The following is a 26044-nucleotide window of genomic DNA, read 5'->3' as shown; positions in this document are numbered from 1 at the left end:
CTAGGGATGTGACTACAAATCTCTATTTCTTAGATATAATACTTCAGTTACTGAACTAAGGAGGGTTAGTTACGTAGACCTTACATGCAGGCCCCTTACCCAACCCCCTACAGACACAAAAACACTGGGACGACGGTATATATGTATAAGTGCATTCTATTTCTTTGAGCACGGCGGTTGGGCCCTTGGGCACAAAGGTACGAGCCTTAGGTACGATGGCCGGGACTTTGAGCCTCATCCTTTAATGTCAGGTAGAGGAACAGGCCATTATAACTAAAGGATACACCGTTGTGATGAAAGGTCGTGTACCGCCATGCTCAAGGGCAGTGTACAGTCGTATTCAAGGGTCTTGCTAAAGGGTCGTAACGTCGTGTTCAGCGGGTATATGTTTTGACAGCCTTCGACACAAAACAATGTGCACTGTCGGTCCAAGATGGACATCTCGGCTCAAAATAAAGAATTACTGTTCCTGGCTCCTGTCAATGACGTCATGACAAGCAAGCGGATAGCCATCAATATCAAATGTTATCTGAAACTTTCATTGTCTAATGACTTCTTTTTTAATGCTGGTTCTTAACTATTTCAAATCAGCGTCCATGATTTCCTACGGAAGAAAAACGTTATTCTCTATGACCTGAAATTTCCAAAACTTTTGCTGTTGGCTCAAATTGAGGTGTATATACAATATATATATATATATATATATATATATATATATATTTTTTTTTTTTTTTTTTTTTTTTTATACTTTGTCGCTGTCTCCCGCGTTTGCGAGGTAGCGCAAGGAAACAGACGAAAGAAATGGCCCAACCCCCCCCCCCCATACACATGTACATACACACGTCCACACACGCAAATATACATACCTACACAGCTTTCCATGGTTTACCCCAGACGCTTCACATGCCTTGATTCAATCCACTGACAGCACGTCAAACCCTGTATACCACATCGCTCCAATTCACTCTATTCCTTGCCCTCCTTTCACCCTCCTGCATGTTCAGGCCCCGATCACACAAAATCTTTTTCACTCCATCTTTCCACCTCCAATTTGGTCTCCCTCTTCTCCTCGTTCCCTCCACCTCCGACACATATATCCTCTTGGTCAATCTTTCCTCACTCATTCTCTCCATGTGCCCAAACCATTTCAAAACACCCTCTTCTGCTCTCTCAACCACGCTCTTTTTATTTCCACACATCTCTCTTACCCTTACGTTACTTACTCGATCAAACCACCTCACACCACACATTGTCCTCAAACATCTCATTTCCAGCACATCCATCCTCCTGCGCACAACTCTATCCATAGCCCACGCCTCGCAACCATACAACATTGTTGGAACCACTATTCCTTCAAACATACCCATTTTTGCTTTCCGAGATATATATATATATATATATATATATATATATATATATATATATATATATATATATATATATATATATTTTTTTTTTTTTTTTTTTTTTTTCCAAAAGAAGGAACAGAGAAGGGGGCCAGGTGAGGGTATTCCCTCAAAGGCCCAGTCCTCTGTTCTTAACGCTACCTCGCTATCGCGGGAAATGGCGAATAGTATGAAAAAAAAAAAAAAAAAAAAAATATATATATATATATATATATATATATATATATATATATATATATATATATATATATATATATATATTTTGGGGGGGCTAGTTAGGTTGGCTCGTGAAAAGCTGAATCGAATTTTGCTGTTTTTTTTTGCTTCATTACCTTAAGGTTGTAAATAGTCAAATTAACACTACGCTTTTCCTGTTCTTCATGGCCCTCCCTACTCTGGACTGTTAAATATAGAGTAACCCGTTACCCGCCTCCATAAACAGACAACACCGTTCAAAATTTGAATTTCCTCGCAATAAAGAAACGTCTCCATCTTTCCATAATTTCAAAGTATCACGTAACGTACACTTCTAAAAATAATGATTTTAAAAGAACTTACTGATTTTGGGAGGCAAGAGGTGAACGGTGGTCAGTATACACAGGGTGGGGTCAGACGAGATGTTGGGTGCACTCACTATATACATCCTGGACTACGAGGATGTGCTACCGTATGACGTCAAACAGTAACGTAGAAGCAAACACCAAATATCCACATTTTCAGAGGAACAACGCCTTCGTGTACCGGTGCGTTGTCTGGTGGAGCTAACATACACACTATGCAGACCTCTATACCAGTAGTGCGGTTGGTGTCTAATATACACACGCACTAGGTGGACCAACACAGGGAGGGGAGCGTGACGCGCGGCGCCACTACACACTTCATACTGCCTGACAGGTGCTGCATGCTTGTCTTCCGGCCGCCTACCCTCTCACCAGTCCGACACCCACTCACCACCCGTCCACCCACATCCCACTATGAAAATCATATATATATATATATATATATATATATATATATATATATATATATATATATATATATCCATCACGTGTTTAGCTGGACTTTGGTCTGGCCATCACCTGGAACTCAAGTGTCCATAAAATCCAACACCATGCACAGAAAACAGACGAACGTAGAGGAGAAAAAAAGAGCGGAAAGTGAAATGAGCTACGAAAAGAGAAACAGAAGATGCACACAAGGATTGATGAAACATCAGAAATCGTCCTCACAGAAATTTCAAAAGACACCTTTGTTGAAATTACACGAAGCAGAGTCATAAGAAACCGCCATATGAAATCAGCCAAAGAATACCACAGACCAGGGGAAGCTGTTAGACAGCAAACGGCAGCTCTCCTTTCATTTCAGAAACCACTCACACTAAGAGGGGGAAAATACTACGATGGCAACTATGGAAAGAACAAGATTATCGAGTCTCAAAGAGTAAATTTCTCACACAACCCTGAGGTAACCTGAAGTCTAGGTAAATATTAGAAAAAGCCGGCGGGAGGGTTCGTCGGCTTGTGTTGACGTGGGGTGTAACGGGATTAAATTCATAACGACTTTTTCTTTGACATTTATACTTTCCTTGATCTTATTATGCAACTTCAGGCTGAAAAATAATCCTTCCTAAATGTTAGAATTATGTATGATATCGAAAAAGGGGAAAAAAAACCTAAAGCTTAGTTATATGAAATATGGACATTACACCTCCACACACACACACGAAAAATGGAGGGAAAAATAGAGCAACAGGAGGATGAGGAGCTGTTTGACCGCGCGCGCGGGGTGATCCCCTTCCTCTCACCTCCTTGAAATGACGATAAAAGAAGCCTCAAGTGGCGGCTTGGCGTCAAATGAATCCAATCACTACAACAATGTCCAATCAGTAGTAAAATCTAGTCTTGTTTCTCTCGTGTACGCGTTGCACGCTGGGTAATTCTGTCTACACTTTAGACGGTCACTATCTTAGAACATAAATAGCAAATTTCTAGTCGTAACAAAGACTACAATTTAACTTTCAGTCTAAGATATACAATATCTACTCATAAACTGATTATACTTAGAAATATGCGAAATAAGTAACAGAATTTGTGTTAATAATGAAAAGACTCCTGATATCATTCGTGGATCCAAAAGTTTCCGAAACTTCAAGTCACATCAAATGGAATACAACACTTGTAAGGAGTGTTGCCGACTACTACGGATTGGAGCATAATAATATAATTGATACAAGACGATTACTGATGTATATTTGATCCTCTTTAGAGGAGAGTACGTCATAAATCTACGTCATAAATCGAGAGTCCGACCTCTCACAGCCAATCCGCGTGAAGGGTTGCTGCCGACATGTTCAGCTACAATTATTTAACCGCATTCTTGTGTGTATTAATACCTCGTGTGTTTTTGTGACGCTCCTGAGATGCCGGAGTTACAGGGCATATGTTAAACCTGTTGCTATGCTTCAGATAACATGTTCTACTTTGCGCTATGCTATGCTTCACATAGGTTCTGCTCTTAGCTATGCTTCAAACATGTTCTAATTTATGTTATGCTATGCTTCACATAGGTTCTACTATGCTTCAGATAACATAAGTTCTGCTCTAAACTATACCTGTTGCTATGCTTGACACACACACACACACACACACACACGTGCACCTCAGACATACATGACCATGACCTTACACAGGATCCCCATACTTTTCAATGCCATGTAGGAGTCATCAATAATCATCGAACTCTTGAGACTGATTCAGTGTATTAGATGACTGACACTAACAATAAACATGGCTCGGGGGATAATTATGCGGGCTACACCACAGACATAAACATCTGCCCCGGATCCATCCTGCAACCCACCCGCACATTGCTTGACCAAGATGTCGTATTCTAAATAGATGTGTGAGGTCACAGACAACCCGGAGGAGAGGAAGACCTTTTTAAGGACCACTGTGGTACTCGTTTACCTTTCAGTCGTAAATCCTGGCCGTTGAACACACACACACACACTTTGTTTCGTAGAACAGTTTTGGACTGTGTCTGCCCACCAGATGGGCTGCCACACACCAACCCAGTGAGTCTGGTTCATACCAGTTGAGTCAGCGAGGGGAAATATACAGAACTGAGAGGCGCATGAAGTGACCACCACTACCGTTTCCCGATCTGTTCTCAAATGTTTCGATTATGATGAATCACACGCACGAAAACTTTATATACACTCTTTTTCTTCTATTTCCTTCCCTCTTGTAGCCCCTCTCCAACGCAAAGCCATACTCTTGCGTCCACTCTACCTCCTCCAGCTAGCCTAAACGCGACACAGTACATGGGAAATGTGAATGGTGATGACTCCTCACCCCGCCAACCCTCAGGACCTTACCAAGGTCACGGCGTGCTATTACGAAGGAAAGGTAAGTTACCCCACTGCGTCTCCCAGCAGCGGCCCTAGCACATTTGAAGGACAGGGGGCAATCAAACTACTAAAGTCCTTAAGCATGTATTAGATAATGGGGACAAGTTAATGGTCACAGATGATGGGAACAAGTTAAAAATGGTCACAGATGATGAGGACAGGCTAAAGGCTGCAGGTGATGGGGACAGATTAATGGTTACAGGTGATGGGGACAGGTTAAAAGTCACATGTGAAGGCGGCAGGTTAAAATGATCTCATAAGATGACAATAGATAGCCGTGTCTTCCAGGACAAGGCGTATGACGGGAGATGTTAACATCTCCAAGGAGAAGAGTCAGGTGATGGGCGCCAGGCGACTGGTCTCAGGTGATGGGACAAGCTGATGTCCCCCCGCCCACACCCCTAACAGAGGATGTGTCAGGTGAGAGTGACATGATAGTGCCATGGCATGCAGGGAGGTGGGACTAGACCTCCAACCCCCAGGCCAGTGCGCCACACGCCACGCGGGGAATGATGGCTCGTCTGCCTGTCACCTCCGGCGGGCAGGGGGTGTGAGTGTGGGTAGCATAAACACGTCAGGCGAAGGGCAAGGTGAGGCGAGCCACCTGCAAGGCAGCTGAGGGATCATTTCCCACCCCTCATCACACGGTCGTCCCGCCAATACTCAGTCATACCTGCCTCATACCTCACGTTCCCACCCTCATAATGAGATCACACTCGGAATACTACCTCCACACATCCACTCTTCACTTTTCTTCTATTTTCTTATACGTGGAAATTATTTGGGAAAATAGCCAGCGCTCACAGGAAGTTCAACTCAGCTTTGAAGATATCTTTATATGAAATCCTGGGAATAGATAAATCCATGCAATGGAAATAGGTAAATCTATGCATCAAACTTCTCTCTCCCGACAGATAATGATGCTTATTTATGTCCTCCTTGTCCTCATCTAATTCTTTTCTGTTGACAAAAAAGGCACGCGTCACTGACGTCCCTGGTTCACTGCATTAGCTCCCACTAAAAAAGGGGGGGGGAGGAGCGCTGGGAGGAATAACTGGCAGCGCTAGCAATCACCCGACCGTCGATCCTCCCCGCACAGCAAGGTTTGATCATCTCCAAAATTCACTGTTGGAGTCGTGTAATTCAAGCATTCGCTGTCTGGCGTCGAACACTGTGGGAATTCACTTCCGGGAGGCGATCAAAAATGATAAGTCACCGTCAGAAGCCGGGCAGAACCAGGGCTCCCTGTCAAGTCTAACAGTGCCAGGGGTCGAGTCACTGTCATCAGTCAAGCAGTGACAAGGTTCAAAACCAGTGGAGGTCTTCGTGTCGTTAATTCGCCTATCGTCCATGCAAGCAGTGACGGAGGTAGTCATATACACATATCCGGCAGGGAGGGGCGGGGTGTGCTGTGTCGTGTTGGGAGTGTGGTGGAGGAGCGAGGGAGATAAGGAAGAAAGGGCGGAGGAGACAAGCAGGAAGGGTGAAGGTGGGAGGAACAGAAATATGCAAGGGAGAAAAGAGGAGGCTACACCCCGGGGAAAAAGGAAGGAAAAGGGAAGTACGACGTATCAGATACATACTGGGCTGGCAGGCGACCATGCCTGTAGGGAGGTCGGAGTCGTCTATCCCACTATGTTCCCTTACCATCCTGTAAATATTATGTATTTCATGTATTCTTTACCTCTACCCCGCCCAAGACGGGAGAGGGGCCTCCTTGGGTCCCTGGGCCCCACTAGGACCATATGTCACCCTCCTACCTCAACGTACTGTACCCACTGTGCGCTCTATCCTTGCCTCCACCTACCCATAGATGTGTCCCCTTCACCCATTCTCTCACTGAAATGCTTTGTCTATGTATATCTAGATGATGCATATTCTAAAACTGAAAAAGAAAAAAAAAGCAAAATGTTACGTTCCTTGAACACGACGTTACGATCCTTGAGTACAACTTTACGCCCACTCACGCAGACATCTATTATGAATTTCAAGCTTTATATTGTTTTTGCATTTATCATTCTTCCCGAAACTTGTTCCACTCATGAACAATTCTGTGTCCAACCAACGTTCACCTTTAACGCGATCGAATCTGGGTCTATCAAGTATAAAACCATCGATGTCTTTCATAACTGGATCTTGAGTCCCTTATATAATAATAACTCCTTTACACGAATCTCTGTCACTTCGATCACATCATCCCTTACTACATGCCTTTCTGTGACACAAATCTACTTTCCAAAGTTATTCTATAAAGGAAAAGATCTCTAATGCTGTGGATCATTCCAGTCATCCTACTCTGTAGGCTTTCTAAAGACTTTATACATCCACTCTATAAACTGGTGTCAGTCCCGCGCTGCCCACTAGGGATACACACAGTTGCAGCAAAGCATAAATAATTTTCTTCCTAACACTTCTAGATATAAATCCAAGTATTCTGTTCGCTTTATTTCGGATTTATACATTGTTGTCTCGGTTTTAGATCATTGCTTATGAGTACTCCCAAGATTTAACTCGCATTAAGTAGAGAGGTCAAAGGCTCTTGACTAAGCTATCCCTCTTACCAGGACGGGATGTGGAACACAAGGATCATTTTGAGCTAGGCTAGGCTAGGTTAGGACTCTAAACTAGCCTCTAGCCACCCAAAGAGTGACAGATTTACTAAAGTCTAAGCTAGGCTAGGTTAGGTTAGATTAGGACTCTAACCAACCAAATAGTGATAGATTTACTAAATTCTAAGCTAGGCTAGGTTAGGTTAGGACTCTAACCTAACCTCTGACCAACAACAATAACAGATTTACTAAATTCTAAAATATCAGAGTCACTGTTAAATATTCTACTATTGCTAAGCATCATCAAAAAATAACATGTAACTCAGATGTCGTTGCACCTCTTCAATCAAGTCCATATAAGTCAACATGTAGGAGAACTGTGTGCACTGCATCGCGGCCGCCACGTCCATAGCACCAACACCAGACCCATCCTCCTCACAACACCTTGGTTGTGTCCTTATCAAAAGTATCCTCTAAGTATAAGTGGGCAGTTTATCCCCCCCCAAGCCTGAGCTTCCTCCCCTGTCTGACCTCTGACCTTCCAATTCCCCACCAGCACTCACCGACAACAAGGGCTGGTCCCGGCATCTTAGGCTACTCTCCGTCCGCCTCCCTCCCACCCTCGTTCGTCGCCCACTCGCCATGACAAAATCTATTGTGAAAAACATCTGGAGTATTTGTTTGTACGGGAAGCTCCCCGACCCAGTAGCAGCAACCGTGGACGATGGTTACAACAGTACGTCTCCCTGTGTAACCAAGTACGAATTTTATCCTGAGGTACTTTCTGCACCAATGTCGTCGTCTTTCCCATATATGTGTGGTGGCAACAGAGCGCAGTTGCACCCTCTCTTTCTTCTTAACACAGATAAAGTATGGGCCAATAAACCACAAGGAAACGGAAAATACTGTGTCAAGCGCCAGACTATCTTAAATGCAACATACGAAAGCTCTTGAAACTTTCACTTCCTAGCGGTTTTACCTCCAATATATATATATATATATATATATATATATATATATATATATATATATATATATATATATATATATATATATATATAACAAACATATGACTTCAATAAATGCAGAAACACCACAAGGAAAATGAAACATGAGAATCCTGAGCGCTTCGTGTGCTCGAAAGCGCACTATATTCTCATGTTTCCTTTTCCTTGTGGCGTTTCTGCATATATATATATATATATATATATATATATATATATATATATATATATATGTATATATGTATATATATATATATATATATATATATATATATATATATATATATATGTATACACATAAGCTATTCACAGTCCCGCTCCTACCACCCCTGCTGCCTGCTACATGCCTGAGGGTCATGTAGAACCCTGAAGTAATTCCCAATCAACATTCCGCTTGCCCTTATTACAGTACCACAACGATTCCATTGAATACATCTTTAGACACCTGCCAGACACGTCGCCCGCACTGGCTGAAGGTTTGGTGATAGACCTACAGGGGAGACCTTCACACTAACCTGATCTTTTTTAGTTCTACTTTTTTTCCCCTAGCGGTTGGAGATGAATGGCAGGAGATGAGAGTATCAGTCGGGTCATTACCGAGCGAGGCTGTCCAGGCCTGGCCGTCTATGTCATCCTCCCCCAACGTCAAGGGCGGGAGAGGGTGGGTAGTGCCGGGGGATGATGGACGAGCAGATAAACCAGGAAGAAAGAAACAACAAAACCAGTGTTTTCTTTATGCTTTTAATGGGAGTGTGGAAGACGCTGGACACGACAGCAAAGAACGAGACGGTATAAATACTGGTGGTAGCGGAAGAGGAGAGAGAGAGAGAGAGAGAGAGAGAGAGAGAGAGAGAGAGAGAGAGAGAGAGAGAGAGAGAGAGAGAGAGAGAGAGAGAGAGAGAGAGGATAAGGCTTGGACGGAAGGGTTGGGGAGGAAGAAGGGAGCGAAGCCTCGCGCGGGGGGGCGACACGCGCGCACACCATCCCTCACAAAAGCGTCACGGCCGACCTACCTGCATGTGTCTCAACGCTCAAGTAATAACGGCTCGCTGCCACAGCTCCAACTCTCATCATTCTTCCTGTTCCAATAAATCATTCTCTCCCCCACTGCATACATAAATAAACATTTCCAGCTCAAGATGGGAATCATCAGTGGAAGCAGACAAAGCATCTATTTACAGAGTCTCTTTGTCCTCGTAGGCAATGGCAGCAGTGCCTCGCAAGTCTAGTTTAGCCTCGCCTGGCCGCTCACGTCACCACAACATTTAAGAGTCTTTCTTGCATTAGAACAAACTACTGCGATACACGCCGATAAAACCCGGACACCATGACTCACCAACACCTCAGACGCGTGTGGAGAGAGAGAGAGAGAGAGAGAGAGAGAGAGAGAGAGAGAGAGAGAGAGAGAGAGAGAGAGAGAGAGAGAGAGAGATTGGGTAATTCTCAGGGGGCGCCTTGTACAGTAAGTTCTGTGGGCGACAGTAGATGAGTAGTATAATGATGCATCACCACAGACGTAATCACTTTTACCCTACTAACCTTCTCTCAAGTAGTAGTCATCAACATGTAAGAAAGATGCATGCCTCCCGGTATTACATAATACAACCCAAAGACAAAAGGATCTAAGCAACAGCCATTTCATCATATCTCATGGCTGACTTTTATCAACCCATTTTCTTCCCTTGATGACTCATTACCGTTTTCTGTGTTGCCATACATCCTGAGACAAAAGTCTAGGCCTGGGTATAAGAGAGAAGAAAACTCCAGGGGAAAATCTTCATGCTTTTGGAGGTTATTTTCATTTAGTGTACCACACAACAAAGCCAAAGAAAACGGTAGAGTAGATACTCTTACAACAGTGAAAGTACTAATTTTCCATTAGAGTTTATATATATATATATATATATATATATATATATAAACTATATTAAGTACTCGTCATAAGTGTGAATAACCTTTACAATTATTTTGCTTAGCCAAACTACAAGAGATCATAACCCAGTTTCGAATAATACTAGTAATCACAATCAGTTAGCACTATAACATAAAAATTCGATAAATACTAGTGATCACAATCAATTACCAACTCTAACATAAAATCATATATATCTAACGACAAAAAGATTTTACAAAATATAAAAAAAAATGCACAGTACAAAGTCATACCTACCCTCAAGGTAATATGCCAAAGAATTTGACATAAGACGAAAACTTTAAAATATTACATTACGGGGTAGGCAACATATGGTAGCCAGTGACAAGACGCGATAAGAAGTGATAAGTACCTGCTGAACGTCCTTTGACATTTATCATAGTCACCGCTCCCGTGCTCTGTGGTAGCTGAAGGGTTCGGGCTGAGGCGTTTGTACTGCCGATGACTTAAAATAACACTGGTGAAGAGTTTGTGCTGCTGATGACACAAAATAACACTAAGACGTTTTTCCGCACGTTTCACGTTATACTTCGTTATTTTCGTAATTATACAATGATCCTTTCTAGATAAAGACACAGTGGAAAAAATAAAAGCGAACATTTCAAGTCACGTTGCGCATTTAACCCGAATTTCCGAAAAAACAGTTGTTACATTTGTACAATCCCTGTGAGAAACAAACCTTTTAATTCTATGTGTCGGGTGAAGAACCAGTAAACCACTAACAGCTGCTGTAAGCGAGTTATTGTATAGGTTCAGCGTCAGAAACGCTAACAACGGCAGGTTCAGACGTCAAAAAATATACCTTACCAGTTTAGAAGGCCAAAAACATACCTTGCCAGATACCCTGTCCAACTTACCTGAGTTGGAGAATCTTAAACGTCATATGGAAGTACTTACGTGAGTTGGGGATCTCGTACTCCACCTCGAGGTCGACCTTGTCGCCGGCGTTCTTGAGGAGGGAGACAATCTGGGCATGTGAGAGGGCCTGGGTGCGGATACCGTTGACGGCGAGGATGTAGTCACCCACGCTGAGGGTGTCCGAGCGATGCGCGGGGGATCCAGGTCTAAGGTTGGCCACCCGCGGCCGGTGCCCCTTATCCACCCCGCCTGAAGGAGTAAGCAACGTACACGTTAATGGAATCAAATGACTGAGGAAGGAAGGCTAGGTAGTTCAAGTCATAATAGCCCCATTGTCTATGGGGCTATACTTTATGTTTACTTTCTTTCAATGACCCGTTGTCATTATTTATCATTATTATTATTAATTATTATTATTATTATTATTATTATCTTAATTATTACTATTGCTATTATCATTATTTTTACCATCAATGCCAACTGGTCTAAACAGGAAGGACAATTGTGGGTGGACAGGCAAAATGATGGATGTGGCAGGAAACAATAAAGTATTTAATATGTCCCCTTTACTTAACACACAAGAGATTCAAGTAGAAATACGTCATCACAAAGAAAACGTCACGAGGAAAGTGGAGCATACGTCTCCTACATTGGAAGTTGTTTTAGGACTTATAAAGTGGAAACTGGTTCAGCTTCTTGGCGCGTTCAATGCAACAGCCTGTTTGCAACATCTTCATGAGTTTGATTAATCATTTTGAACTTTCTAAAATGCATTGAATTACGTATAAATGACATTCTTTTGAAAAACAAATACAAAATTAAAAGCAAAGCGCTTTATAGCGATTCTTTTCCATGTCAAAAATTCTTAAAAAGAAAACTGACACGCCAGATTCTTGTTAGAAATTAGTGGGCAACCTAATCTTTATTTTCTGTTGTAATTCATGTCAAAATAATTCTGTTTCCATTTCATCTTAGTTTTCAACTTCCTAAAGGTGTGTGTCACTCTCAAAACAAAATATAGACACCTGAGTTACATTAAGAAATACATAAAAGTACAGAAAAAAACACTACTATAACATTATTTATAAGACTAACTAAACATATCTTCCGCAGTCAAGTGAAGGTAAAGCCTTGAGGTCTGTAAACAAGAAATGAAGTGATTAATCCCCGGCTACCACACCAACTGTGCAAGTATATAAATCCGTCACGGCAGAAATCATACTCCGACCAGAGGTGAAAATGGTTAAGAAGGCAATAAACACAGGAGTTGGATGAATGGACGTGCGAGGCTTAAGTCAACACTGGCCGCGCGCAGCCCAGCAGCTCCTGCCCTCTGGTGGCGCCGCGGTGAATCACTATACCAACCAGATCCTTGTGTTGATACAATGGCCGGGGCCCGGGAACTAACAAGGGTCTGGATGCGATTTAACCACTTACACACGACGGTACGACCCTGGAGTACGAAGGTACCACCCTGAAGCACGATGGTACGACCCTTTGGTATCAGGATCCGGCCTTTTAACCTCATCCTTAAGAAGTTAATTCAAGGGCTAGACCATCATAGTCTACGGGCCGTACCATGGTGCTCAAAATGTTCTCAAAATTAGATTACATCATTTTTTTTTTTTTCATTATGTATTAGCAAACACAGTTGGCACCTAATAATTCAGCACACTTCAGCCTTACTAGCCAGCCCAAACTCCCACTGGTGAACACACAGTGTTGCGTTCTTGCTATCAAGGCCAAAGCTTGAGGTGCGGGGAGGTGTACTGCCCTACAAGCTGCTCCTCTACCATGACCCATGCACTGCTGGCGTGGTAGTGGCTGGCAGGAGGAGTTCAAGTCTGCTGGTGGAGGGAAGGAAGGAAGGAAGGAAGGAAAGGAGGCCAACAACCCCACCACTCCCACCGACATGGGTTGCACGGGGACCCCTGTATATGAAGGCCTCTGTCACCATCAGCCAAGAACGACACACACACACACACACACACACAGAGGGATGTTTGGTCCCACGCATCCTGTTGTTGATATTATGCCCCATCAACAACAGATACTCTTCACAACAACAACAACAACAAATTGTGAATAATAATAATAATACGAAAATCCTCTGAACATTTAGACAACAATACGACCAGCGCCACTCTGCAAATATTCAAAGGAAAAGTAATAAAAAAAAAGAGGATGATGTCGAGAACAATTCTCACAATCTTTCGACTACCTTCCTAAGTTTACCTTCATTAACCCATCTGATTGAACAAAAATGAACAAAGGTAAATGATCTATGAAAAAAAAAACTAATCCAAACTGAAAGTCTAGAAATTCCAAGGATTTTAGTTGTTGCGATCTTTGTTTCGCGGTCATTAAGCCAATGTTTGGCCGCAGAAACCAAGGTTCGACTCCCCGACCAACGGAAGATTCTTTGAAAACCGCCGTGGTGGAGTGGTCCTGCTTGGTGGCCCACTAAAAATGCGAGGCCCTAGCCTCCAATCCTGCCCCTGGCCTCCGATGAGTTTGGTTCAATTTGTTTTACAGAACTTACGGAAAATATATGAAATGTTAGACATAACGCTCATCCTGTGTGGGACGAATCACTTGCCTCTTGCTATTTACTAACAAATGTTTGTTTCTTTGCGATGGATACTTCAAAGCAACGACGAAATAAGAGATGCGGGTTGTATGTTATCAAACAATAAAACACTGATCGGGTTAACGAACAGTGAAGTCTATTGCAGTACGATATCACACTAGAATTTCTAATGTGTTGCTGTCGTAAGATGACACCGGGGTAAGACAGTGATAACACAAAATGTGCTGCAGGAGGAGAGGAGGGTGGGAGGCCAGAGGGTGCTGGGTTACCCCTGGTCACGTACCTGTCTCCTGCTCTGACATGAGCCACCTGTGACCCCCTGCCACCCCACAACACTAACTCACCTGCACCCCACCACAACCGTCCTCGCCCACACATGACATACACAGGTTAACTTCAAGAGAACATCAACTATTCTCTCGCTTTTGAATCTCTTCAAAGGACGAATGCCTATTCTCTGGCGACAAAGAGTATATATGTCTCTCCTGTGGCAAGTGTCTCCTTCTACCTCTTATGTCTCCTGAGAGACACTAAATCATAATCGATATTCTACACAGCTCATTAAAAGGTCTCTTAATTCACACACGAGGAGAGAACTCCGGCAATCGAGTATGTTCGTCGATTTCTGAAGATTCTTGAGTCAATCATTTAAGGTGCCTCGTGAGTATATCGCTGGTGCACGACAAGGTAACTGTTTGCACAACACCTGCGTCAACTGGGGTGGGTGTAGGGGGCTTCACATAGAGTCAGCTACCCGGAAACATTCCACGCTTGCCAGGCGTCAGGAGGAGAGTAATCACCCTCCTAAAGCAGCAGGGAAGGGGAGCTAGGAATGTCCACACTTCCCTACCCTAGATTTTTAACCTAAACCTTTACCCTACCATCCCAGCACTCCCCTCCTTATCTCAAGAACCTCCATACCTGAGATGGTCTGTCTCCGCCCCTTCCCTCACGCCCACGCTCCTCCACCCACAACATCGTCCTGAACTGATGTCACTCTTGGGTGTCTCCTCTACTTGGAGGAGAGGGACCCTGTTCCTCCTCCTCCATGTACAGCTGCCAGCCAACGCTACAGTAACTGGTATTCCCGGTTCCACACAAGCCTGGAGGACGTTGCTCCTCCTCCCATCACAATACCACCATTCGCAAACAGCTACACATACCCTCATCACCTGGCATCACTTGAATATTACCAATACACACATTTGACCTGACCTAACCTAACCTAACTCTAGGTACTCTGGGTTTCTCTTCCTTTTCTTGTAATATCATAAGAGAATATTCCTTGTAAAATGTCATGATTTCGTTAATAATATATTTACATTACGATTTTTTCTCATTTTTCCTGAACTCGGTTACAGAAGAAACAAGATATTACAACACATTCTGCCTCTCCGTCTACTCAGGAGACACAAGCCTCAGTCCATGGAAAGCAGTACAGTTCACCAACACATCTGCATGTACATAAGTGTGAGAGTCACATCGCATCACTAAACTTGTGTTCAGTGTTCATACGGTGAGACCCGTGATGGACCATCGGCTCCTGGCGATTCACAGGGAAGGCGGCTCGAGGCAGCTCATCTCTCTTGTTCTGACCCGTGACCCTACATGCCCCCTCCCCCCTCCCACGCCACGACCTGTGACCCCATACGGCCCCCGTGCAAACACCACCACATGACCCCTGCCCCTCGTGCCCCGTGAGACTGGTCTCCTCAACGTAAGTGCCTGGAGACGAACACTCTTGAAACGCGACCAACCAACACAACACAGGGTCCTCACACTGCATCAGAGGAGCGCAGGCGGCAACATATGGCCGGGCATCAGTGATCTGCAACAACATCCTGGGTAACAAGGCTCTCTTTCGTGGTCGTTGAAAACAGTTTAAAGACAGACACACAGACAGACAAGAGGTGATCGTAATAACAATAATGATAATGCTCATCTATGGGTCATCATGATTACTCAACACCACAAAGGTAATAAAGACGTGCACTGCAGTGGCCTGGCTCTCTGACTGGAGTGGAGTGGAGTCTTGCTGGTTCTGGGAACCCAGCCATACATGGAACCCCTCAAGAGAGATTTTCTAAGGCCGGCGCTGCCTATGCTGTTTAAGGCAATAACAACCTTATTTACTCTCAGCATGAAAAACTTAAGCCTTTGGTCCAGCTCTACCCACAGCGAACGCTGTGGGAAATTCACTCTCTGCTCACAGAAGCCGACAACAGTGACCTATACACCTAATTCTTATGGATATCTTTACATGTCGGACATAAACGTCATGACCATGTACGTAGATACTCTCGCTGAACATGCCTGTTTGCTCTTGGGGCCCCTACACCAGACTTAGTCTAACTAAAGGCATGGTCCGCAATGACCAAACCACATTTGCACGCGGGGAAGAAAACCTCTTGACAGATTATGAAACACCAAGTACCAGTCGTATTGTGAACCAAGAACATTTTAAGCAAAAGAAACATCAAAATGAAAGGATTCGGATACATACTAGACCCCATATTGTAACTGCCACAGTACGCCAAGGGTACAACAGGTGTACGTGTGGCCAGTCGCGAGAAACCACGATCCTGAACATTCCAAGTCCCAGTTTTGTTTTGCATCCATAGAACAGAACTAAGACGCTATACTAATACGCTCATCCGCCTAGGACACTATACTCGCGAGCGTCCTCAAGACTTGCTGTTTCCATAGCTTTGTGATTACTAGACTGATGGTAATATCCTTGAAGACATTCTGACACTATATCCAATATTCTCCAGGCCCTGAACTATGTAAACTCCCACTGAAATCATACCCAGTTCAAGCACGTCCTGTAACTACAATATCCAGTGTGTAATGTACACTGACTTTCTTTGTATCATAGTCAGTGTTAACAGGTCTAGTACAATTATATCCTGTAACTGCATGTCCCATATGTAATATATCTACGACCTTTCACAGTGCATGCTATCGGCGTTAACGACTGTACGCTACAGTTTTAAATACAAAGCTAAGACTAAAAGTACTTTACGTTACTGTAATTGTTAACTATGTTCTCTTTATGTATGACATAATCTAATTGGCTTTGCACTACAGAAATGTTGTTCACTGTGTTGTTTGTCGTCAGTAACATCTATGATCCTGTAATTGTATGTCTTGTATTTGATGTATCCTAGATCTCCCTCCTCTGACTGGATGGGGGGACCCTTACAGTCCCTGGGCCCCATGTGGGCCCATATGTCACCCTCCTACGTCCATGTATTGTACCCACTGTACAGTATAAACTGGGACCCCCTCTCCTATACCCAGATATGTGCCCATCACCCAAACTCACCTGAAGCACTTGGTCAATGCATATCTAGGACACTAAATATTCCAGAACTTAAAAAAAAAAAATACTAACTCAAGTGTCCCGCCTACGATCGAGCGAATCATGGAACACGGGTACGACTGAGACCCCTGTGCGGAAGTGTTGAGAAGCGCGTTACCCACTGTGGCCCCGGAAGACTACGCCATACTGACAGCCGTGTCCTCACACACACACCCCTTGAGCTCATCCCCATACACAGTGCCCCCATACTTCCCTAAACCGTCCTCACACACAGTACCCCCATACTTCCTGAGATGGCCTCTAGACAAAGCGAGTTTCCCCTTACCCCATAAGAACGCCCCCAGAAAGGTCCCCATGCCCCCCTGAGACAGGACCTCTACATATACATAGACAAAGCTTTTCAATGATAGCATGGGTGAAGGGTACGTGGCTAGGGGTAGGTGGAGGCAAGTACAGAGCGTACAGTGGGTACAACTCATTAACATAGGAGGGTGATATGTGGGTTCCCAGTGGGCCTGGGACCCATAGGGTCTTTGTCCCGTCAGAAGAGGGAAAAACGCCATTAATGGCACCGGTATGATACAAAGCAAGGTAACACAAGACGTAAATAGACAGGGAATTAGGGTTCGTCTGGGTACAAGTACATGCATTATAATGGGGAGGGGGAAACGCACCACAGACTGGGTATACATTATACCACAGACTGGGGTATACAATACACCACAGACTGGGTATACATTATACCACAGACTGGGGTATACAATACACCACAGACTGGGTATACAGCACACAGGGTAAGGCTGAAGAGGTGGCGATACAGCGCAGGTACAACGGGGAATTAGGTAACAAACACATGATGCATAATTTACCCTGCGATACAGAGGGTTATATATATGAATGTTTACATGATTCTGGCAATCACCATACATATGCAGATCACATGTACGGTATATGTGTGAAGGGCACATAGATGGAGGCAAGCACTGAGTTTACAGCTGGTCTGTACATAACACAGATGGTTGGCAGATGGGTCCGAGTGTGTCCCCGGGAGCCAGAGGGTACACGTCACATCAGAAGATGGCCAAGTCATCGCTGAGGGTTGAGGCTGCGGGCGGAGGCATCGTAACCATGTTGGGTTGCCGGGGCGTGGGGCAGGATGGGCAGTATCCACGAGCCACCGTCCGTCCCTCTGCATCGCTGGTTACCACAACACGTACCCATGTGTCCCCATGGGCGGCCTGGCTTGACGTGCCCGAGAAGCTATGCTGACCCACCCCACACACACACACACACATACACACACATGCACCGTCAAGCTGTCACGCTTGACGGGGCCAGGAAATCGCTGGGTCTCCCCCGTCATGTGGTGCCTGGGTCCACGTCAAGCGTGACACACTTTTTTGTTTGGGTACTCAACCCCAGCCGCCGCGTGGGGGTCTCATTCATACCCTCACGTGGGCGTAGGCTGGGGCGTACCCCACCTGATTTAGGCGTGGTCTGAGGCGTGTTACACCAGGAGTGGGCGTGGTCTGAGGCGTGTTACACCAGGGGTGGGCGTGGTCTGAGGCGTGTTACACCAGGAGTGGGCGTCGTCTGAGGCGTGTTACGCCAGAAGTGGGCGTGGTCTGAGGCGCGCCCAACTTGGTGTGGGCGTGGTCTGAGGCGTGCCATACACGGTGTATACGTGGTCTGAGACGTGCCCTACCTGGTGTGGTTGTCGTTCTCCCCCCTAACCCCCTGCTACTTACCGGGACTACACCCCTGACAGGTATTAATAGCGGGTGTGGGGGGATGGGATACAGGGAGGGAGGGAAGAGGATGGTGGGAGGGAGGGGAGAAGATGCGAGGTGTTCCCCAGCTTCGGTCCTAAGATCATAATGAGGTAAATGCCCCTTGGGAGACACAAAGAGACACCCCTTGGTGGCCATGGAGAGACGAACACTTCCCTACTGGCCAGGAAGAGACAAATGGCAGACATGGAGAGATCCTTGGTGGCTACTGAGACAAACATGTCTTGGTGGCCACCGAAATCCACGGAGGCCATAGAGACAGACATCCTTCGAGGCAACAGAGACACCTCGTGGTCAAGAGACCTTTGGTGGTCATGAGGAGACCTTCAGTGGCCAAGGACAGACTCTTAAAACAAATTGGAGACACTTGGCGGCCAGGGAGAGAGAGAGAGAGAGAGAGAGAGAGAGAGAGAGAGAGAGAGAGAGAGAGAGAGAGAGAGAGAGAGAGAGAGAGAAGGATGAAACCCAAGGGCAAGGACGCTGTCAGACAGGTACGGTGACAGACACGGACGTTTTGAAGGAATGACCCCCTTAAGGATACGGTCGAAGGTCATGTCATCTTACCCAAAGGCTCGTACCCCCGTGCTCAAGGGTCATAACGACGCTCAGAAGGGGTCGAATTACCCATCTTTTTTTTTTCGGAAAAGTTTCATTCTCAAACCAATGACAATATTTAGTCACGTGAGGATCTGTCTTTTATTTTTTTTTTTTCCTGCAATGGTAGCAGGTTCGAGCCCTCCAGGCCCTAGTCTGTTCATTCCTGCCAGATCCTTTGGTCTCGCCATTTTTAGTCTTTTATACTCGCATACTGCCGGAACAACCTTCCCGCTCAATACTTAAGTACTTTCCCGAAAACATATCACCCCAGCAGCCAGCAGTTTCTATCCCGCTAAGGAAATGGATGAATTAATGACAACTGCGTGCGAGGGGTTAGTCACCGTGCGTCTTGCAATGTTCTCGGCGTGTCCATAGACACACGACAGGACCGCATTATTGGAGGAAAGAAATCATAGAAATCCTTTAACAATAAAATGAGTAATGAGCATGATATATTGGCAGTGAGTGTCAGACGCTTCCGTGCAACCCGTCAGCCGTCAGACAGCATGGGACAGGTCTTCTGCCACGTCAGGGAACACGAAACATGTCGTCAGTGGCTTATGACACAGCTCTCACATCCCTAACCTGCTCTCACACATACCGGGAGGAAGGAACATTCTAAGTACCACACACCTCCATCCGTATTACCTGTAATATTTCTATCAAGAGACAAAAGCACAGAAAAAAAATCATCAAAAAGTTCAGCATCTTATACACACGGAGGCGTGTTAAAGTGTGTAAGTATACACACACACACACACACACACACACACACACACACACACACAAACACACACATATATATATATACATACATGTGTGTTCAAAAACAAATACACATATATGCCAAACAAATACATAACCTGTAAATAGATAAATACATGTATATATGCAAACACACACACACACACACACACACACACACACACATACACACATAGATACACGCAAATAAATACATATATGTACAAAGGAGATGAACGAGACGTGTCTGGATACAACACATCACAATACTAAGAGAGAACCTTGAAGTTTTGGAGACTTTTCGATCTGGGAGAAGTATTCTCAAGTGGTCCCTTCATATCATGCAAGGAGAGGACCTTACTGTCTCACTTAACTGTTTTAGTTGAAGAAATATAAGCTAAGAAAGGAACAATGTATGTAGCGTTGCTGCTAGCATCGTATGTAGGTGTGTGTGTGTGTGTTGAGGAGGAGCGAGTTATCCTTCCCCCGTCTTAAGCTTAACCTTGTACAGATGCGCCATGTCTTTCCTCCTACGTGTGTTATGGTAGGATACTTACGCTTCCTCATGCGGGAGGCCATGAAGTCCGGCAGGGAGGCGGACGACATCCTCTTCAGCTTCTTGAACATGGTGGCCAGAGCCTCCTGAGTGAAGCCCTCTATATATCCTAGCTGTATTATACCCACATTGTGCAGCAGCCTAGGACGACGCTATGCACTTTTGAGTCTTCTCATGTCCTGGACGTCAGGCAGTGACGTCTACGCTACGATGTCACATCTCATGCACTACGCTCATGTTTGTCACTGAATTTATACCGCAAAGATTTATATTCACGTCATGAATTGTATGTGGCAATATATATATATGCGTGTGACACAACACTTTGCGTCTGTACTCAAACGTCCCGACCATTTAACAAGCGTCTTCCTCGAGGTATTTTCGTTTCACTGGTTTTTCATCCCTCTACAAGCCGACTCGTACGTGCAAGCATTTATTTACACTTTCACCGTCGTTATCAAGCCACTCTGCGTTCAACGGACGCTTTCTTCGCTGGCTCCCGGGCTTAACAATCACCCACAATGACAATTCTGGACCGAATCTTATATCCCACAAGTGTGGGATCACTTTTCGTACGTGTGAGGAAGTCATCAACAACTTAAGAGAGATCCAGTTCTTCGTACGGACACATACGCTTCACTTGTTTCCACGATGCTCACTTGTTCTGTATTTTCCCCACGGGACTTGCCTTTTCCCGCTTGAGGCGGCATTTCTTGCTTCATACTTCATGGATATCTACAAATTCACAACAGGTCACGTTACTTTTCACACAATCAAATCACGACATAATCATATATAGTCACCCCTCTCATCACTGCCTTCAGATGTTTATAACTTAGACTCAACCACTCGTCTCAGTAAGACGGATTCTCAGTGTAACTCCGTTAGGTATGTGGCCACAGAAGGTTTTCATCTCTTTATGGCAAGTAGGCGGACATACCTGGCTCTTAGTTTCGTCACCGGCAGCGCCAGGCAGCACCGAAACGGTTGACTATTTAAGTAAACAGAATCACCGTTCGAGTTGCCAGCTTATGCAAATTACATTGGACATCATCATACAATACTTATCATACTCTCGGTCGTTTATCGCATCTTGTTAATTCTATACCATGGCTCGTAAAGGTTAAAGGAGCATTTCGTCTATGAACTCACATCTTGGCCTCTACTAATCCTTTAGAGATTAATAAATTAGTCGTAAGTACTCTTGCATACGGTACCATGTTGCCATATACTGGGTGAGAATGTCGCCAAGGTATAAGACTATAAGACCACATCTGTGTGTGTGTGTGTGTGTGTGTGTGTGTGTTATGACCATGTGGCAGTGAGGGTGTACAGATACTGCCGCGATGCGGCGTGTAATAAGCGACGGGGTTGGGAGGTGAGGGGTGGTGAGTGACTGCCTCTAAGTATGTGGACAAGCGAAGTGGAGAGCGTTGTAACCTGTTGAGTACTGCGGGACGATTCTTGGTCCTGACGATACATCCCTTGGGTATGATGGCTTGGCCTTTGACCTGACCCCCATGAAGGCCAAGCCATTATACCCTAGGGTCGTACCGACAAGGTCAAACAATTACAGACTCTAGTGACACTTGTCTCCCACCGCCAGCGTGCAGCGACCACGTCACCCTCGTATTGGCAGCCAGACTAGGACGTCAGCCGTGTGGTTCCTTCAAGAGAAGGATCCTACGCCTTCACGCATCCTACATCCTCACTACATAACCATAACATAATCTTCAATAAAATTCATGTCCTCGGTGACTTCTGATAATGCAAATCAAAAGGATTTCTTAAAACACCCAGCAGTCAATTTCAGTAATAAGAACGCAGAACTTCTATCATTAACCAGCAGGAGCTTCTCAAATTTGGCATCAGGAGCAGCATGAACAAGGAGCAGTAACAGGAGCACCATAGTAGGAGGAGGGACACGTCAGGCAGCGCGGCGGCAGAGGACCAAGGGCGTCCTGGGGGTCTCATTCTGTCCCATATCTCACCACTCTACATGTCATGTGTTGTGAGTGTAAACACTGAATCATCTGCTGAAATGTCCTCCCTTCAGCAGCGCCGTACACCACCGGGGGACACCATCGAAATAAACACCTCCTTCCAGACCACTTTCGGAGGAGGTTTGCGAGCCATCAAATGATGGGGGAGGGGGTCGATATTAATGAGCGTGTCGTGCGGTGAGCAGCGCCCTGCTGACGGAGGCCAGGGCGGGGCGGCGACAGCAGCTCCCATGGGCTGCCCAGGCACCAGGTCCCTCCCATATACAGCACGAGGGAGCAACTCCGCCTTATCTGGCATCACAGCGGAGGGCCCGTTCCCCCTAACAGCTCAACACATGGTATACGGCGGGCATCAAGAACCCGACTGTCAGCCAGCCACCTTGAAATCAAAACAGATTGTTTCTGGGGAGCTACGGCGGCGCGCGGTCCCCTGAGCTGTGCCCGCAGTGACCCAGACTCATCTCGTCTTCAAGACAAAACCTTTCGTCTCAGATGGAAAGCCTTCGATAAAACTCGAGCACCGATTCCCAGTGTGAGGCAAAGGCCAAGACCTACGTAAGTACTAAATAAAACAGGATCTGAATATTCTCTGAACGTGTCTACCTCCACCCGGGACGTGGCGGCGAGGTGGGACGAGCGTTCGTGTGTGGGTGCTGGCTACACCCCTAACACCATCAAAGGCAGCCGCTCCCCTCTTCCCTCCACCACATACCCCCCCTCTACTCCCTTCCTCCGAGAGTCCTGATGACAACCACGCTCACCTATGCCAGTGCACGTGCCACACCCACCTCCCACGCCCTCCACCGTCAGGTAATATATTACTTCTTACAAGGTGTACTGGGTTGACCACAGCGTGTGCTGGAAGCTTCTGCTAATACTGAGAGTTAAATGTCCCCTGCGCCGTCATGTTATCTTACGTCATCCTGGCTCTTTTTAAGTTATCTTACGTCGTCTTGGCTCTTCATTAACTACCTTACGTCATCCTTGCTCTTCGTAAGTTACTTTACGCCATCTTGGATCTATATAAGTCACCATCACAAGTTACCTTACGTCGTATTGGGTCTTCCTAGGTTATCTTAGGTTAAGGCATCACGACGTCATTTCCAGCGGTCTTGCGTCATCTTGGATCGTCCAGCCACAACACCACAGACGTGGAAAACTTTGAAATAAGTCATTGCAGACGGCCTCGGGTCGTCCTGGATGGTCGTGAGTCACTGCAGCCGGCCTCGGGTCGTCCTGGATGGTCGTGAGTCACTGCAGACGGCCTCGGGTCGTCCTGGATGGTCGTGAGTCACTGAAGACGGCCTCGGGTCGTCCTGGATGGTCGTGAGTCACTGCAGACGGCCTCGGGTCGTCCTGGATGGTCGTGAGTCACTGAAGACGGCCTCGGGTCGTCCTGGATGGTCGTGAGTCACTGCAGACAGCCTCGGGTCGTCCTGGATGGTCGTGAGTCACTGCAGACGGCCTCGGGTCGTCCTGGATGGTCGTGAGTCATTGCAGACGGCCTCGGGTCGTCCTGGATGGTCGTGAGTCACTGCAGACGGCCTCGGGTCGTCCTGGATGGTCGTGAGTCACTGCAGACGGCCTCGGGTCGTCCTGGATGGTCGTGAGTCACTGCAGACGGCCTCGGGTCGTCCTGGATGGTCGTGAGTCACTGCAGACGGCCTCGGGTCGTCCCATATGCTCATCCTCCCTCGCCACTGGACGTCCCTGGTCCCGGCCAGTTAGCATGGCCGCCCCACCTCCCTGCTGCACACGTTATTTTGGGCCCAGATATGATGGTTGGGGCCATGACAAGGGTGTCTCCCCGTTGGGGCCGTGGGAGGAGGAGGAGGAGGAGGACGGCGCATGGGCAGGGGGGAGTGACACTGCTCGTGGGTTGCGGGGCGGACCAGTGACAGCGGTGGTATAAGTTGTAAGGGGGGTGAGGGACAGTGACACTGTAAAGTGGATTATCAACCCTCCTCGTTTAGAGTGAAGGACGAGGTCGAGTGGCTGCGACACATACCCGAGATACAAGGACCACCTCAAGTCATAAGGAGACGTACATGCGTATTCACTTGCATATACGCAGGCATGTGCACATAGCAGTCTCTCTCTCTCTCTCTCTCTCTCTCTCTCTCTCTCTCTCTCTCTCTCTCTCTCTCTCTCTCTCTCTCTCTCTCTCTCTCTCTCTCTTCCATATCTCAAACTCTTCACCAGATGGAGAAATCACACCCCTTGAGACCCAGCAGTGAAGGCACTAACAAAACGCTGAAGCATTAGGAGGCGATCATGGCAGGTATTCGCATCTTCAACTCTGGAGGAAGACGAAATCATCAACTGTTACATCAAAATCTTCTTATCGAGTGTTCTATAAACAGGTTGCATGTACTCTGGAGGTTTTGATAGGGAGAGGATGAGATGCCGTGTGTACGACACTCACTCTGGTCTTGCGTGTTACTCTCCTGACTCCACAAGCACATCCTCACACTGAACACTCATGGCGTATATAACACTCCCGTATCACAACGACGTGATACAATCACACACACACACACACACACACACACACACACACACACACACACTCATGAAGACACGCCTTGGAGACAATGACTTCTTATCGGAACAACATACTCCATACCTGGCATCATGAGAGCCACACACTCCCTGGCATCATACGAGCAACACACTCACTCCCTGGCATCATAAGAGCCACACACTCACTCCCTGGCATCATAAGAGCCACACACTCACTCCCTGGCATCATAAGAGCAACACACTCACTCCCTGGTATCATAAGAGCCACACACTCACTCCCTGGCATCATTCTCACGTCCTCTGTTGTACCCCACGGCTAAGTGTGTAAACAATCACTCACAGTCACACACTCCATGTGTTTACCTCGAGTATCAACAAAGAGTAAACAGGACACATGAAACCTCGACTTCCATTCTGTCATCTACAAACACCAGACTTGAACACCACAACGGCCACACAATCTATAAGTAAGACTTGACTAATACGGTAACTAGTTTATTTCTTAATGACCCTAAATACCGATGGAAACATGACACTGTTCTCGGAAGCTGACCTCACAGTTCAGCTGACCTGGACCCCACAGCTCTGCTGACCTGGACCCACCACTTCGGCTGGTGTGGACCCAATACCTTTAATGACCTGGGCTCTAAACACCTCAGCTAACATGGACCCCACAGTCGAGCCTGGGACTCGACAGCACACCTTTGGCCCTTTAATCAGCCAAACTTTGTGTACACGAACACACACCTTTGGCCCT

At 46.0% G+C, this 26044-nt stretch overlaps 1 protein-coding gene across 4 annotated transcripts in view; it reads right to left on the bottom strand.

Annotated features, from left to right (window-relative positions):
* Window positions 1-26044, bottom strand: part of Grip (Glutamate receptor interacting protein) — a 232745-nt gene that overhangs the window by 62689 nt on the left and 144012 nt on the right. For 3 of the 4 annotated variants that reach the window (XM_071694696.1, XM_071694697.1, XM_071694695.1), the window contains one exon: window positions 11199-11408. In XM_071694696.1, coding sequence (XP_071550797.1) covers window positions 11199-11408 — 210 coding nt within the window. Of the gene's footprint in view, window positions 1-11198; window positions 11409-20762; window positions 21044-26044 lie in introns of those variants that run through there. The other variant, XM_071694698.1, reaches the window with a different exon arrangement.

This window comes from Panulirus ornatus, chromosome 57, assembly GCF_036320965.1.
Source record: "Panulirus ornatus isolate Po-2019 chromosome 57, ASM3632096v1, whole genome shotgun sequence".
NCBI lineage: Eukaryota > Metazoa > Arthropoda > Malacostraca > Decapoda > Palinuridae > Panulirus > Panulirus ornatus.
Note: the sequence above shows the minus strand (reverse complement) of the source record. Positions and strands in the feature narration are given on the sequence as shown.